Source organism: Oculina patagonica, chromosome 4 (genome assembly GCF_052425735.1).
Source record: "Oculina patagonica isolate OP01 chromosome 4, crgOcupat, whole genome shotgun sequence".
Taxonomy (NCBI): Eukaryota; Metazoa; Cnidaria; class Anthozoa; order Scleractinia; family Oculinidae; genus Oculina; species Oculina patagonica.
Genome location: NC_135761.1, coordinates 3,498,953 through 3,513,906, shown reverse-complemented (window position 1 = coordinate 3,513,906; position 14,954 = coordinate 3,498,953). Strand labels below are relative to the sequence as shown.

Here is a 14,954-nt window from a genome sequence, read left to right as displayed (position 1 = left end):
GCTTCATAGATTTCTTTAATTGGTGGCACACTTGCGTTTCATCCACAGACAAAAAGATATCACTTTACGTATACAGCGTAATATAAAATGCCTTACAAAAATACTTCTCCATTTCTTTCCTCTCCAGCAACTTTAAAATGAGAATAACTGAGAAATAAATGATAACAATGTTTTCAACTTTTCTATTTTTCAGCTACAGAAGAGAAAAAAATGATGGCGATGAAAAGTTCAGTTTGCGTACTTGCCTTCATTGTAATCCTGGGGTGCTTAGCCGCTGCCACTGCGGTAAGGAATGATTATATTACTGGTTATGTTCCGCTGTAACATATTTTACCAAATATATATATATGTCACTGAACTATTGTGCTAGTTCTAGCTAGCGGCTTAAAACTGAATTTCACGATTCTGTATCAGTTCTTTACTTCATGACTGTGTATTTTTCATTTGCAGAATGAAGCAGATGATGTCAAGATCGAGAGCATAAGAATCGCCTTAGACTCCATGTTCTCTCCAGGTAAGTTCTACCACAATAAAGCATTTGCAAGGTGTATCAGTCAGTCGTAGCACTAAAATAGTGTTAAAATACTAACAAACCAATGGCCTCCTAGATTATATACAATGAAATATACTACATAAAAAAAAATAAAAATACAAAATTATGGCTAAACCATGAGATAAAATGGGCTGGAATAAACATTTTAAAAACGAACATGTAGAAAACAAACAAATGAGTTAACGGTGTATAATGAGATTGCGATATGGTTTGCTATAAATAAATACAACGCAATAACTTTGTTGACACCCCCTTGACGGGGCTTTTCAGCAACAATTACTCAATTAAAAAGACAATTATTACAAAATAATTATGTTCAAATACAGTAAAAACCCGCAAGTAAGAACCTAACATTTAAGTACCTGTTATGCTAAAATTGGCAAACTACACCCCCTTTTTATAAGAACCTATTTAGCCTAAAATTTGGAAACAGGTTCTTCTTTTCTAAAATTGATTAAAAATGCTTACTTTTGGGAAAATAAGTTTGGACAAGGCATTACTGTACATGTATATAATGTTTAAGTCTAATTTCAAGAGGTGAATATAAGAATGCGACATTCTGATTGGTCACGGAGCCCTGGTTTATGACGCTTCGTCTCGGGGAATATTCGCCGAGATTCACTTCGCCTTCGGTGAATAATTGTAAAAGGTTCTAAATGATTAGTACTTCATTTTTACATAAACACTTACGTGGTATGCAAATTCTATACAAGGAATAGGCCGAATACCACTAAAAGTTCTATTAGCAACAATGTAATTTTTTTCAGAAAATTAAAACCTAAATAGCCTAAATTTGTGTTAACTACGCATTTATGTAAGAACCTGTTTAGGCTAACCTGGAAAAATTAGGTTCTTACTTGCAGGTTTTTAATGTAATGATAATTGCACTAATTGCAAAATAAATAAATAAATAAATAAATAAATAAATAAATAAATAAATAAATAAACCCTTCTGCTCTTTTTAATATCTATTCAAAAGAATCTCTTGAATCTCGAAATGAAAAAAATAAATAAGAGTTTTTGGACTCCTACGCAAAGCACGATTCTCGAGCATGATTAGAAGAGGTACAGGAAAGAATTCTTTTCTGCATTCTGGTCTCCCCACCGTGCCCGCCCCACTGATCCGCCCATCCTGTAGGCTAAAAACCGAAACAGGGAATTAAGACAGTTTTTTGTTCACTTTTATCTCAGATCTAAATTTGTTTCATTATTTTCTTTTACAGACAGCTTTCAGAGCCGGCTTATTCGACATAGTGATGGTGGTAAGTTAACATCCGGTTCACAAATGTATACAAGCACCGTACCAAAATTCAGAATGGGTAAAATAAGCTAGGTAGACATTAGTGTTGGCGAATAATTGTAATCATTTAATTTTGTGCGCTACTCTAGCTGAAAACGTGCACACAAAATCACATTGGATTGCAATCCTTTAGACTGCAATCCTATAAAGTTTCTACTATAACAATTAGGCTACTCGCCCTCGTTTTCTATGAGCGAAACATGTAGCGAATAGTCAACGAGGCGTATTCGCTCATAGAAAACTTCGGGCTCGTAGTCTCTGTAGTTCAGTTTTCTAGTCTATTAACTTCCTTCGTTTTTATTTTAGATGACGGCAAGAATCTCAAGCAATGCGTAAGGTGGAGAAAAAGAAGAAGGATTATGTTTCGAGCGATGTGCAAGTTTGTTAAATGCTTGAGCGAGTATTTTTGCGCGAATGAATGCGATAAGGCTTTGAAGGTATGTATAATTTAAAATGTTCGTTAACTTCGCATGCGTTTAAATCAATGAAAATTGCACCACCTTGGCTTTTCAGTTGTGATATCTATCACTCCTTTAAATACTTTGACAATCACGGCCCTCGTAGCGTTCTTCTGGGTGCCGTTTCCATTCAACCAAAAAACTCTTATTTTCTAAGAAGGACAGATAATTACATCTGAATTGAAAAGCTTTCCAACTTCAATACGGTGGTTCAACTCAAATGTTTCACTTATTCGCCGACGCAGCATAACGCGGCTTCATTAGAAGTTGAACGTTTGATTATTAGCTCTGTAAGGAGATGATACAAGTGTAACATTGAAAGTCGCCAAAAACGAAGGTTTGTGTGAACGAAACCGGTATAATTTCCGTACGAATTTTTTTCCAAGTGACGAAAATCAGTTCAAATCGTCATAAAAAATTCTCCGAAATTTCAAAACGAAGTTAACTGAACGCACAAAACGGAACATAAACATTGCGATGACATTTCAGAAAAAAAAGGCTGCTCCGAAAACGCAGTGTGCAGAGTGCGAAGTGTGTAAATAAAAATAATAAAATTTCCCAAAAAAAACACTCAATCGCAGAGCTCTGCCAGTCAAAACTTTCATTCATCTCGCAAAACTCGTCTCGGGTCAATCTTGTGACAGCGTCTAATAGTGGATAAGGTAGTACTTGTAAATGCGGTTTTGTCGGGTTGTTTAGTTTTAGTTGTTCAAAAGCTAATAAGTGACCGGTAGCCGGTCAAGTTGTTCAAAACGCTCAATGACAGACCGGCAGTCCGAATTTCAACGAGTTACAAAAAAACACTTAGCCAATCGAAACTATGACACAGCGTATGACATGTCCTGAAGTGCTAAGCGATTCAGTTGTGACACTTGGAAGTTCTGACACGTAGTTGAATGGCTCTTTTTTTGAAAGTTCACAGTTTATTTTTGGAAAGCAGAGCACATTTCTTACGAGGCAGGTCAAGGTTATCTTATAAAGTTTGTGAGTCGTAGCTTGTCATTTTTTGGGGACAAAAAGTCAAAAGCCGGACTGTCCATTGCTTTTTTTGTGAAACGTGAGCTGCAAATTAAACTTGCCATTTGAATTTGTGGTCCAATCTTAATCTATCATATTGACCAAGAGAAGTTTTGACTCAATGAATTGACCGCGATCTGATCCGTCCCCTTCAGGCGGTGCAAATGATTTATTTTTGTTTTTAATTCTTAAATTTCTTTCTAAACTAATTTCTATATTTAATTAGTCACTTTTAAATTTTATTTTTTTCTATATATTTTATTTTTTCAATTTATTATTTTTTCTATTTTTTATTAATTAAATTCTTTTACACACTCCGCACTCTGCGTTTTCGGAACAGCCGAGAAAAAAACACGTAAATTATCACTTTTGTCAAGAGAGGATCCTCTCTTGCTTGTTCTTGGGATTTTCTGTAACCAGACGAATGGGTATTTCTACTCAAAACCCGATAGAAACGTTCTAATGATGATTTTTTTCAATTTATTCACAGAAGAAGAAGAACAACAAGAACAAGAACAAGAACAATAATCGTGGCTGAAGCAGGAGAAATCTTCAATGATTTACATGTAACCCAGGGGAATCAAATGAATATTGTAATGGGCTTCTGATCATATTAATAAAGGGTTACATATTAAATTTGCGTTGAGCACTAGAAGAACAACAATAATCGTGGCTGAAGCAGGAGAAATCTTCAATGATTTACATGTAACCCAGGGGAATCAAATGAATATTGTAATGGGCTTCTGATCATATTAATAAAGGGTTACATATTAAATTTGCGTTGAGAACTTCAGTTTTGTTTTAGTTAAGTCCCAAAAGAATGTGCCCTTAGTTTTCGCAGACTGTGGATTTCGGGTAAATTAAAACGGGCGGGAAAGGAGTAGATTGAACCTTTTTGGTCAACAATAGGGGGGGGGGGGGTGGTAGGGAGAGGGGGGCTGCTCAGATCCCCTAGGCCTCTTTCCTAGAACCACCGCTGGATAAACGATAGATCCAAAGGTATTAGATTTGTTTCAGGTGCGCCCAACGACGGGTTTCTCCGAAAAGCTTTAAAAAATTTGTTTTGGCTATCTGAAGTACTTTTAAAGCTTTGTAGAATAATTTAGAAAGGCTACACTATAAAGGTTTTATCTGTTCGGCCATTCCGGGGGAATTTTACTCATCCCGAATTATTTGGGCTTTTTGTCCGTTTCTCATTTTCGCGAGCTGTTGTTGCCTTTCCAGCCATTTCCAAAAATCGTAGCTGGCGTTTTCCTGTATCAAATTGACATTTTCACCTCTCCGAAAAAAAAAAAAACACATTCAGTATATATTCCATTTCACGGAAGTCAAATTTCACTAAAGTGACACTTAACAAAAGAAAATCTGAGGGGATAACAGGCCTTCCAAACAGATATGCACCTAAGTTATCTGTTGGATGCCCCTGTCCTTTCTCTAATCCAAAATATATCACGGGCAGTCACTAACGAGCAACCCGTTTAATACACACCAGTGGCGGATCTAGGAGAGGGGACCGGGGGCTCCGGGGCCCCCCCTTATTTTTGGTAAAAGACATTTTACACCCTCCGCTAAAATTTGTTTGGGTGTACGCACTCGATAAAGGGCCCCCTCCTTAGTTTAAGAACTGGATCAGCCACTGCACACATCACACAAGCTTTCTATGCGTCAAGCAAAAACTGACCTTTCCTCAATGAAGCTGGTGACCGGGTGTTAGCAAGAAAGCATGCAAACACAGAAAAACTATTTCCTTTGAAAAGAGTAATCCCAATGGCCTGCTTAATAGCTGGCTAAATTTAGTTTGCGAGTGCTTGGTTTCGGCCAGGGTGGAAGGTGTCCCGCCCTGGTTTCGGCGGCGGAACCTTTAACGGATTGGTGATTTCACGAGGAGCGCTCGAGCGCGAAATCCCGCAAGCAGTTTACAAACAATTTTCCAAGACTTTTCCAGGACTCCAAAATTCACATTAACCCTTTCATTCACAAGATCTCAATATTATTTCTCCTTAAGGCGTTGCAATAACCATATTTACTCGAATAAGCGCCGCAGCGCTTATTTAATTTTTCGCGCCTCAAGTGCGGCGCTTATTTAAAATTTGGACGCCACAAAGAATATAATTTTTTACAGTAATTGAAAATAGCATCTTTAAATTGTCAGTATACGTCCCTTGCTGAAAAGAAAAGTGGCGCTAGCTATCCTGGTAAAGTTCGCAGCCTTCACAACATTTACAGAACTACGTATTGTAAGAATGTTGGATAGCAAAACTAATGGGCGAGCAGAAAAACAATCACTTTGAACTGCAAAACATCGCTTTTGATGGAAAGAAATGTCCAAGTTTGTTTTAGAGTTGCTTTGTACTGCTGTTTTTGGTCAAACAGAATTCCTCAAATAAGCGCTGCATCGGAACTGCGGCGCTTATTCGGGGGGGGGCGGGGGCTTATTAAGTATTTTGTCCCATGCGGCGCTTACTCGGGGGCGGCGCTTTTATTTTTGTCCCGTGCGGCGCTTTTTCGGGGCGGCGCTTTTCGTTCGGTGCCGTGGTGTCTTGGTTGTTCGGCCTTGTGGCGTGCTCTTTGCCTGGCCAAGAGCGAGCGTTCCTTTTGTGGACCCGGACAGAGTTTTACGCTGATTTCTTTGGGTCCTGGGCGAAATGTGAAATTTTGGTGGGATCATAACGTATTATGGTGCCAAAACAATCTGGCTTAAATTACCTTACGCTGGTAAAAAAGGTGAAGGGTTAGTTAACAAATTTATCAAGAAACTTAATAGATTACTTGGTATAAAGGGTAAGTTTATAATACGTTATAATACCACCAAAATTTCACATTTCTGTTCCAACAAGGACCCAAAATTAGAAAATCTAGCGTTATTTATAAACTTTCTTGTCCTGGGGTCAGTTCAATAAAGAAATTACACTTGTAGTTTTTAAAAACCGCATGTAAAGTCCGACTTGTTAATACACGAAATCAATAAAAAAAAATTCAAACACTGGAATTTACACGTGTAGCGCGAGTCTTATTACACGTGTGAGTTACAACTGTAGCCATACAGTTGTAAATGACGCCGATTGTGCTTGTTTGCTACAAGTGCAAAGTAATTCAGTGCAAAGTAATTTTACTTGATATTTTGATTGTATGTTGTCAAAAACAAAAAAACTACTGTTTTTAAAATAACACAGCTCGTGAAGAAAACCAAAGTTATAGTTTTTCTATCCTTTTTGTCAACTGCCACAAGAAACCCCAAACATCAGACAAGGAGAAAGAAGTGCAACACTGCACGAACTTACGCCTTAAAAATAAAAAAGCCCCCGGCTAAAGATAAAAAAGTCTTGGGGAAGTTATATCAAGACGATGGAAATATTGGTGAATCTCCGGCCTGGTAAAATATTGGAGGGTGGGGGGGGGGGGGGGGCTAAAAAACAAACTATAATCATTTATAACTGACTGGTCTGGAAGCCATCACTGTCTTCCATACTTTAAACTCTGACAATTTTCCCAATTCATTTACACTGTAGCCTCTTAGGGGTCGACATAAACATGTGATCGTAAAATAATGTTATCTTTGCACTTAATGACAAAATGATGGAGAAATCTCGGTATTCTTTTTAAATTGTCGTTTTATTAGTCCATTTCCCAACATCGCGACATCGACTCACTCATATTCACAGATCTATAGAAACTATTGAAATAAAAAAAAACTATAATCATTAACTGACTGGTCTGGGCCATCACTGTCTTCCTCTCTCTCATTTTCCCAATTCATTTCACTTGCCTCTTGGGGTCGACATAAACATGTGATCGTAAAATAATGTTATCTTTGCACTTAATGACAAAATGATGGAGAAATCTCGGTATTCTTTTTAAATTGTCGTTTTATTAGTCCATTTCCCAACATCGCGACATCGACTCACTCATATTCACAGATCTATAGAAACTATTGAAATAGCTCCTATCGCCTGTCCTCTTGGCCCTCCCCATACTCTGCAAACTCATCTGTCTGAAGTCGCGTGAATATTGACATCAAGAAGCCGTCTTTGCTAAACATTTCGTGGTTGTCGTCTAATTCCGTCTTGTAACAGTTCTTCTACTTCTTCTTCGCTCAAAGACGACACGTTTTTCTCCTTAAATAAAGCCGGTAACAACTTGTCTTCGAAGCTTACAAGTGACTTACGACTTGTAAATTGCTCTTGTAGTTTACAAGCGGGGAGTGTGACAAAAACAAGTTGGACTCCTGTAAAAAGGTTTAATTGAATCGACTCAATTTCAATTTTTACAGGCGTGGCGCTACACCTGTAACTACTAGTCGGACTCTTGTAACTCCGGCTTGTAACGTCATTTATTGAACTTGATCTTGCGCGCACTTGTAAAAACAACGGTTTAACGTGTAAATTACAAGTGTAAAAGTTTTATTGAATTGACCCCTGGTTGTTCTCAACAATAGATAGGCAAAACAGATCGCTCTTTGGACTTTAGGCTAAATGAGCACGCCACAAGGTCTGAACAACCAATGCATCACCATCTGGCTAATTGCAACGCCTTTAATGAACTAGTCAGCTTTCATGGATTACCTGATTGTTTTAATTACCATCTAACGCCCTGCGTTAGTTTTAAAGACCATATTCGTAACGAAGTTTACAACAACTTAATTGACTATAATTACAATTGGTCACAGTTAGCGTTCCTGGAAGCCTTTCATATCAAGAATCTTAAGCCTAGCATTAATGAAGGACTCAAAGCCTCCAGAGAGTTAGAACTATCAATAATTCTATACTTTATTACGTAACAACAACACGCCTTAGATATTTAAGTTTCCTCTTGTAAAAATTTAACATCACATGTCTATGACTCTGTAATAGAGCCGAAATATTGTATTAAATCAAATTGTCTTGTAATAAACCAAAACTTGGTTTTTATAATGATTGCGCTTCTCGGCCTTGCCTTCTTTATGTTGTAACTAAACAGTGTCAGAAATGGCACATGGGAAGTTTGTTATCATCTAAAAACTGCAATGAATCAATACATTGTCTCCAAAAAGCACCGATAAACTTCTAGACTGTTCACAGCCTCTCTATTTTTACAATGCAAAAGAATGCGCAAAAGAGACAACAGCGAGCAAAGGACAAAGGGGTGGCGGCATGGATCGAAAGTTCTTTTTTTTCTCGCTCCCTACCCCTTCACATCTCCACTAGCCTGCGAACAGGCTCCCGAGTGGGGTTTCGCGAGCGGAAGAGCGGGGCCTAAGGGGGGGATTTAATAGAAGAAAAAAATGAAAAATAGAGAACGTTAACTGTAAAAAGGACTTGGGTTCTCTTAGCTTTGACAATGTCAAATTAACATTAAACATTTATTTTTGCTATTTCAAAGCTCAAGCTTTTCTTTTACAAGTATACCTACATTTATACCATGCCATAGAAAATACAGCCAATCAGAATTCAGGAAAGCCGTTGCATATTCGACGGTATTCAACTCAACCTTCCTATTGTGTGCTGTGATCTTATTCGCGACGAAATTTAGTAAGTGTATTTTCTATGACATGGTATAAAATAGCAACACAACACTTTCTCTTGGTATACTTAACAACTGTTCCACAAGCGCACGTTGGATATGAGATGGTAGATAGCCAACAAGGCGCGTAGCACCAAGTTGCCTATAAGGATCTCATATCCGACAAGCGAGAGTGGAATAGTTGTTAAGTATACCACGAGAAAGTGCTGTGTAACGCCCAAAGAATTGAGCTCCCCAGCTGTTTTCGTTGATGCGTATCGGCTACCATATTTGTGGTCAATGGTATACGAGCTCATACACCATTGCCTGTTAACCAATCAAAACTCAGGAATTGCAATATACCATTGCTAGTTTTTAATTGCGTTCGATGAAGGAGAACGCATACTAATCGCGTCGTTTTGTTGAACTCAGTCACGTGGGTATCGCTAGCCTGCGAGCAGGCTCTCTATTTGGGGGCAACGTGAATATTAGAAGAGTTCAATATACACGTTGCCCCCAAATCGCGCCTTCGGCACTCGCGGGATCGCGCCTTCGGCGCTCGAAGAGTTCAATATACACGTTGCCCCCAAATGGAGAGCCTGCTCGCAGGCTAGGGTATCGCTGAAGCTGTGCCATTTCACATTTTGGACGCCATCTTGGTGTGGCTGAAATTGGCCTCGATCTCATGCAGAACAGGCCTCGATCTCATGCAGAACAATATGGCGTCGATTTTGGAGTCGCTCAAAGGTGTTGGAATATCCCACGAGTCACTTGTATTTTCTTGGTATACAAACAACTCGAAAGCGTTGCATAACTAGTATGTATCAAAAAGACATCTCCAAATATTAAGATTACCTTAATTATCAACTGTATGAACTGTATTTCCATCAAGCAATGCTCTTGTTTTATACTTTGGGAGCTATTTGTTAACCTTCATTGGGCATAAACTATATGTTGTGGTTCAATTTTACCCTCGGTTTAATTTGGTATTTTCCTTTGTCTTATAGTCATTATCACATATTTTTTTTAATTTTTTAAATTTTTTTTATTGATCACTTGCAAACACAAAAAAAGAAACAAATAACGTATACAGTACAAACACTAAAGCACGTAAAATACAGCAAGAATAAAAAGTAGGTAATCCTAATTACAATGGTTTAAATACATTAGAAAAATTACAATGAGTTAGCCAGTCAGGGGGAGGGGAGATAGTTTCTATATATGAATACAAGAGCGTTTACAGCTTTGCTAAAAAGATAACAGTCCTTTAGTCAGGGGGACAGGAGATTAACTCTTTATAAACATATTTCTGCAAAAGGAATCCATTTTTTTGTGTCACCTGCTTTTGTCTCTACTACATATCTTGATTTTACAAGACGTAGAAAAGGTGCGAAATTTGGTGTGGTTTCCTCTAATTTGGCTTTCCATATGTGATACTACGCTAGCAACAAAGCATATTTCAATTGATGCGCATATTTTGATATATTATCACATATTACCACACACTTGGACAAAGGAAAATACCAAACTATACCACGGGTAAAATTGAACCACAATAAACATATTATATACATACAAGAATATTTTATGCATCAAAATTAGCTCCAAGTTTCTCAATTACAGTAGTAAGTTCTTGTGGTATCCCATCGTTACTGGGTGAGCATCCTTCTCATGACAGGAGACGGATATTCTTTTTCATCTTGTTTTTCAGTCTGCTGCTCGGCGATGATTTGCATTGTTTTATCCTCGGAGCCCACCATTGCTTGGCCAGCATCATCAGGTGCAATAAAGTCCACTCGACACCATGTACCAGTGCTACTGGACTCAATAATCGCATCAATAACAGTACGGGTATACAGTCCTGAAATATAAATACAAGAATAACTCAGTCCTGAAATACCATCTGGGGGGGGGGGGGCACTCCCATAACTAAGCTATATAAGTATGAGCCGCTTTGAAGCGGTTTTCAAGCAGTTTAGACAGGGAGTTAGTTAGGGTATAGAAATCAGAGAGTTTTGGTCTAGAAAAGGGTAGCATTTGCCAGGAAACTGATTGGTGGTATGATGAATGAAGTCCAGAATTATAGGAATAGAAGCTCAGAACAGAAAGAGATTAACCTACATGTAAAAAAAAAATAATCCCAGCATCTTTATTGAGAGATGGTTTCCATTAAAACACTGGTAGTAATACAGTTCTAAAAAATGCAAGTCTGGGATAGGGTTGGGATTCTCGGTGTCTAGTCTAGTATAGGGTTTCAAAAATCAGCTGAACATGGTCTGGTATAGGGTAAGGGCTTTAAATTCCCAGCGGCACACCCCCACCCAAAAATATACAGGGTGCCCCCCGGAATACCATAGCATGCATGTGCAGGAAAATAGCTGCTGTGATACTCACTGCTGTAGGTTAAGTCTGTGTACAAGCCTAGTGGCCCATCAGGCCGAAGCTTATCCCAGTTTCAGTAGCACAAAGCGACTAGGAGTATTTCGACTCCCACTTGGGTGGGATGCTAGTCCATCGTAGGGTTACTCCCAACATTAAATTTGCTGGTACCCATTTATACACCTGGGTGAAGAGGGGCGCTACGAAAGTAAAGTGTCTTGCCCAAGAACACAATGCAGCGCCCTGGTTAGGGCTTGAGCCCACGCCGCTCGATCTGGAGTCCAGCAAACTAACCATTAGGCCACTGCGCCTCCCATGCTACTGCTTTGTTTGATCAAAAAGGACCTCTGGAGCCAAGTGGTTCAGGTAAGGTAGGGTATAGTCTGCATCAAGTCAATGTGTTCTACGGGGGTGTTTAAAAATTATATTTTTTTGTGTTCCAACCATTTTTTTTTTTTTTATTTTCCCCCCCCCAAAAACCCCCCCCCCCCCCCCCCCCAAGAGGCCCCCCCCCCCCCCCCCGGGTGTTCTACACTGCGGGAGCCTATCACAGCTTCTGTAGCATGAAAGGACTAAAAGCATTTTGACTCTTCCCTGGATGGGCTGCTAATTCATTGCAGGGTCACCAACTAGCAAAAAAGAAAATGCCAGTACCAAATTTTCACCTGGATTAAAAGATGCACTGTGGGAGTTAAAAGTCTTGCCCACGAACACAACACAATGAGCCCGGCCAGGGCTCAAACCCGGAGCGGGACCCTTCAATCCAGAGTCCAGTACACTAACCATTAGGCCACTGTGCCTCCCATAGTCATTAATGGCTCAACGGACCCAGCCTCATTCTGGAACACCATGATAATTACAAAGGTGTGAATTTAAAGTTGAACATCCTAAGAGGTACCAAAACTCAACTTCAAAATCTCTACAGAATCTTTATCTATGATAAGCTTCCTTATTGTGCAAGAAAGTCATTCTACCAGGTCACAGGTTTGTTGTCACGTTGGCTCACCCCTTTGCTTCTGTCATTTTGTTTCAGTGGTCTCCCTGTGCCACCCCTCTTGTGGTCCACATCCCATGCCTCTTCCGTGGGGTGTTGGGGCCTTGCCCGCACTCATCCACCGCTCCGGTCTCTCCCACTCCCTCCCATCCCCTGCCTGACCCTGGCTGACTTGGGTCTGCTCGGCCTGCCCCTCGCGCCGGCTGTCCTTCCTTACTCGGCGTTGACCTCTGCGACCGGCTGACCGACTGGCCCCACAGCCTCGCTGTCCCTGCCAGCCATGGCCGCACGCTGACACAACATATCGGTGCAAAAACTGAGAAACCGATCTAAAAGATGGCCAAAACTGCAAAACCAAAAATCTCAACACCCCCCTCAGAATACTAAAAGTGTGCTTGTCAAACTGTAGTAGGAACCCTTCGCAAAGTGACCACCTCTCATAGGCAACCACAGCTACTAACCTTTTAACCTCTGGAAAGTGACCACTTCACATGATCTGGCCTTACCATGGGTATTTTTACGAGATGCCTTACTACCCTTCTATGACGATAAAAGTTTTTCTTTCATTAAAACGCTGAATTCCTAACATTCGATGTTTGCAAATGACCATTGGTTCACTGTAACACTGCTGGTATTACACCTGGGGAATTTTACTGGAAACACTCAAATCTACTGGAATCACTCAATAGATTTTTGAACAAACGTTTTTTTGCATTAAGGGATGCATGGGCACATGGATTAACCCTCTGAAACAACTGCAGGCTACAGGCTTTCATAAGCGGCCACATACATACTCATCCCCAGGCTCACTTGCCCCTCTTAGTTGGCAGAGCCTGTACACAAGAAACAATCGGCTCTGGGAACACATGATTTAATTAGCTAGATTTTAATGAAAGGAAGAGCCATCAAATGAACTGTTTTAAAATCCCTTTTATTATACGAGAGTTTAAAACAGTTGATTTGATTGGCCAGATTTGTAACTCCCTTTGTTCAAATCTAACCAATCAATTCATGTGTCCACAGAGCCACTTGTTTCTCGTGAACAGGCTCAGCCAGCTAAGAGGGACAAGTGGTACTGGGAATGAGAATGGACCACATACTGATAAGCTTCAGTGGCAGATCTAGGGGAGGGGCCCAGGGGGCCCAGGGGCCGGGCCCCCACCTTATTTTTAGAAATAGAGGCATGAAGGGCTGAAAAAATTATTTTCGAAAGCACCCCCCCCCCCCTTATTCCAGGGTCTGGATGATTGCCCCCCCTCCTTATCTGAAGGTCTGGATCTGCCACTGGGCTTGGCATTTTGGGTGGTAGCTGATGGAAGGTTCAACTGTGTGTTACCGGTACTAACCATCTTGAAATGAAGCTGCACTGGAAATGGTTTGCAAGTCTGCAATTCTCCGGTCATCTTTATCAATGGACTCTTCAAATGCCCTCTTTATCTCCGACACCCAGCCTTCAAGACCAGTTAAGAAGATGCTGGGTGGAAGTTTCTCCACATTAAACAAGCCTGGGATGCGAGCAATGTCACCATAAATAAGTTCCTCTTTGCCTCCATTTTTCATCCCATACAAGTTGCCGTTCCTGGCAATCAGCTGCCCTTTAGTGCCATATATGGTAACAGTTTGAGAATAGCGTCCTGGTATGTGGGTGTTGAGAGTAACAGTGGCAAAAGCGCCACCATTCAGTTTGATCTGAAAAGCAGTGTAGTCATCGCTGGAGATGTGTCGAAAGCTGGATACACTATCTGTTTGGGTAATAAAGGTTTTTAGAGTACCATGAACTTCAACTGCCCTCTGATTGGTCAAGAACGAGATAATATCGATGACATGTGCCCCAACATTGGTGAGCACACCACCTCCCATAGCTTGGTCGCACATCCAGTTGTAGCGATTACTGAGCAAAGACCCCATTTCAATCTTACACTCGCAGATTAAAGGCTCCCCGCAAAAATCCTCTTCTAAATATTGCTTCATTTTAATAAAGGCTGGCAGAAACCTGAGCTCGTGTCTGATTAGAGAAAGGAGCTTCGGATAATACTGTGCAGCATTCACCATTCTCACAGCTTCTTCTTTGCTCAAGCCAGCAGGAGAATCACACAGCACGTGTTTTCCGATAGAAAGCGCCTTCACCGCTACCTCAGCACGAACGTGCGGTGGACAAAGCACGCACACCAAATCCACGTCTTCTCGTAGGAGCAGCTCGTCTATTTTAGCCGTGTGGAATGGGACTTTATACTCTTCGGCCATTTCCATTGCTTGCTGTTTTGACGTACCCCATATTCCGCTCACTGTAAAACCAGCCGAACGGAGAAGTGGTAAAAGTATACGAGAAGAATTTCCCGTGTCAACTACACCAACGGAAGGCAGCATTTTGATCATTTATATAATTTTTCCACGGGAAGGAGTTCACTCAAATGTCAACCGTGAAGCGCCATCTTGTTTTTCTTTTTCGCTCGGTATAGACTGGGTCTAATTTGACGCTTTGCAACGCCTGCGCCCTGCCCCTCCCCTCACCTTCCCTTTTCGCCCAGAGCTGATATGATTGTATCGGATTTCATATATATTTTTTTTCTCAGTATTAAAGTGTAAGAAAGAAAAAAAGAAGGAAAGAAAGAAACAAAGAAAGAGAGAAAGAAAAAAAGAAAGAAAGAAAGAAAGAAAGGAAGAAAGAAAGAAAGGAAGGAAAGAAAGAAAGAAAGAAAGAAAGAAAGAAAGAAAGAAAGAAAGAAAGAAAGAAAGAAAGAAAGAAAGAAAGAAAGAAAGAAAGAAGGAAAGAAA

General features: G+C 40.2%; 2 protein-coding genes across 2 annotated transcripts; one reads left to right on the top strand and one right to left on the bottom strand.

The window, feature by feature from the left end:
- Nucleotides 1-213: 213 nt before the first annotated feature.
- LOC144651161 (uncharacterized) lies at nt 214-3,946 on the top strand. The gene is made up of 5 exons (XM_078511050.1): nt 214-285; nt 451-514; nt 1,777-1,815; nt 2,160-2,290; nt 3,819-3,946. Exons 1-5 carry the CDS (start codon nt 214-216, stop codon nt 3,864-3,866), a joined length of 354 nt encoding a protein of 117 aa, XP_078367176.1. The 3' UTR covers nt 3,867-3,946.
- Nucleotides 3,947-7,847: 3,901 nt separating this feature from the next.
- LOC144651249 (glucose-fructose oxidoreductase domain-containing protein 1-like) lies at nt 7,848-14,634 on the bottom strand. Its single transcript, XM_078511183.1, has 2 exons — nt 13,526-14,634; nt 7,848-10,667 (listed from the first exon to the last, which is right to left on the bottom strand). Exons 1-2 carry the CDS (start codon nt 14,553-14,555, stop codon nt 10,456-10,458), a joined length of 1,242 nt encoding a protein of 413 aa, XP_078367309.1. The 5' UTR covers nt 14,556-14,634; the 3' UTR covers nt 7,848-10,455.
- Nucleotides 14,635-14,954: the final 320 nt, after the last annotated feature.

Bases quoted from the DNA above. Each gene is read 5' to 3' on its own strand.
- LOC144651161 (XM_078511050.1), top strand. From the start codon at position 214: ATGGCGATGAAAAGTTCAGTTTGCGTACTTGCCTTCATTGTAATCCTG. The intron at 286-450 runs GTAAGGAATGAT...TTTCATTTGCAG, and splicing joins GCTTAGCCGCTGCCACTGCG to AATGAAGCAGATGATGTCAA. The intron at 2,291-3,818 runs GTATGTATAATT...ATTTATTCACAG, and splicing joins AATGCGATAAGGCTTTGAAG to AAGAAGAAGAACAACAAGAA.
- LOC144651249 (XM_078511183.1), bottom strand. From the start codon at position 14,555: ATGATCAAAATGCTGCCTTCCGTTGGTGTAGTTGACACGGGAAATTCT. The intron at 10,668-13,525 runs GTTAGTACCGGT...TTTATATTTCAG, and splicing joins TGCAGCTTCATTTCAAGATG to GACTGTATACCCGTACTGTT.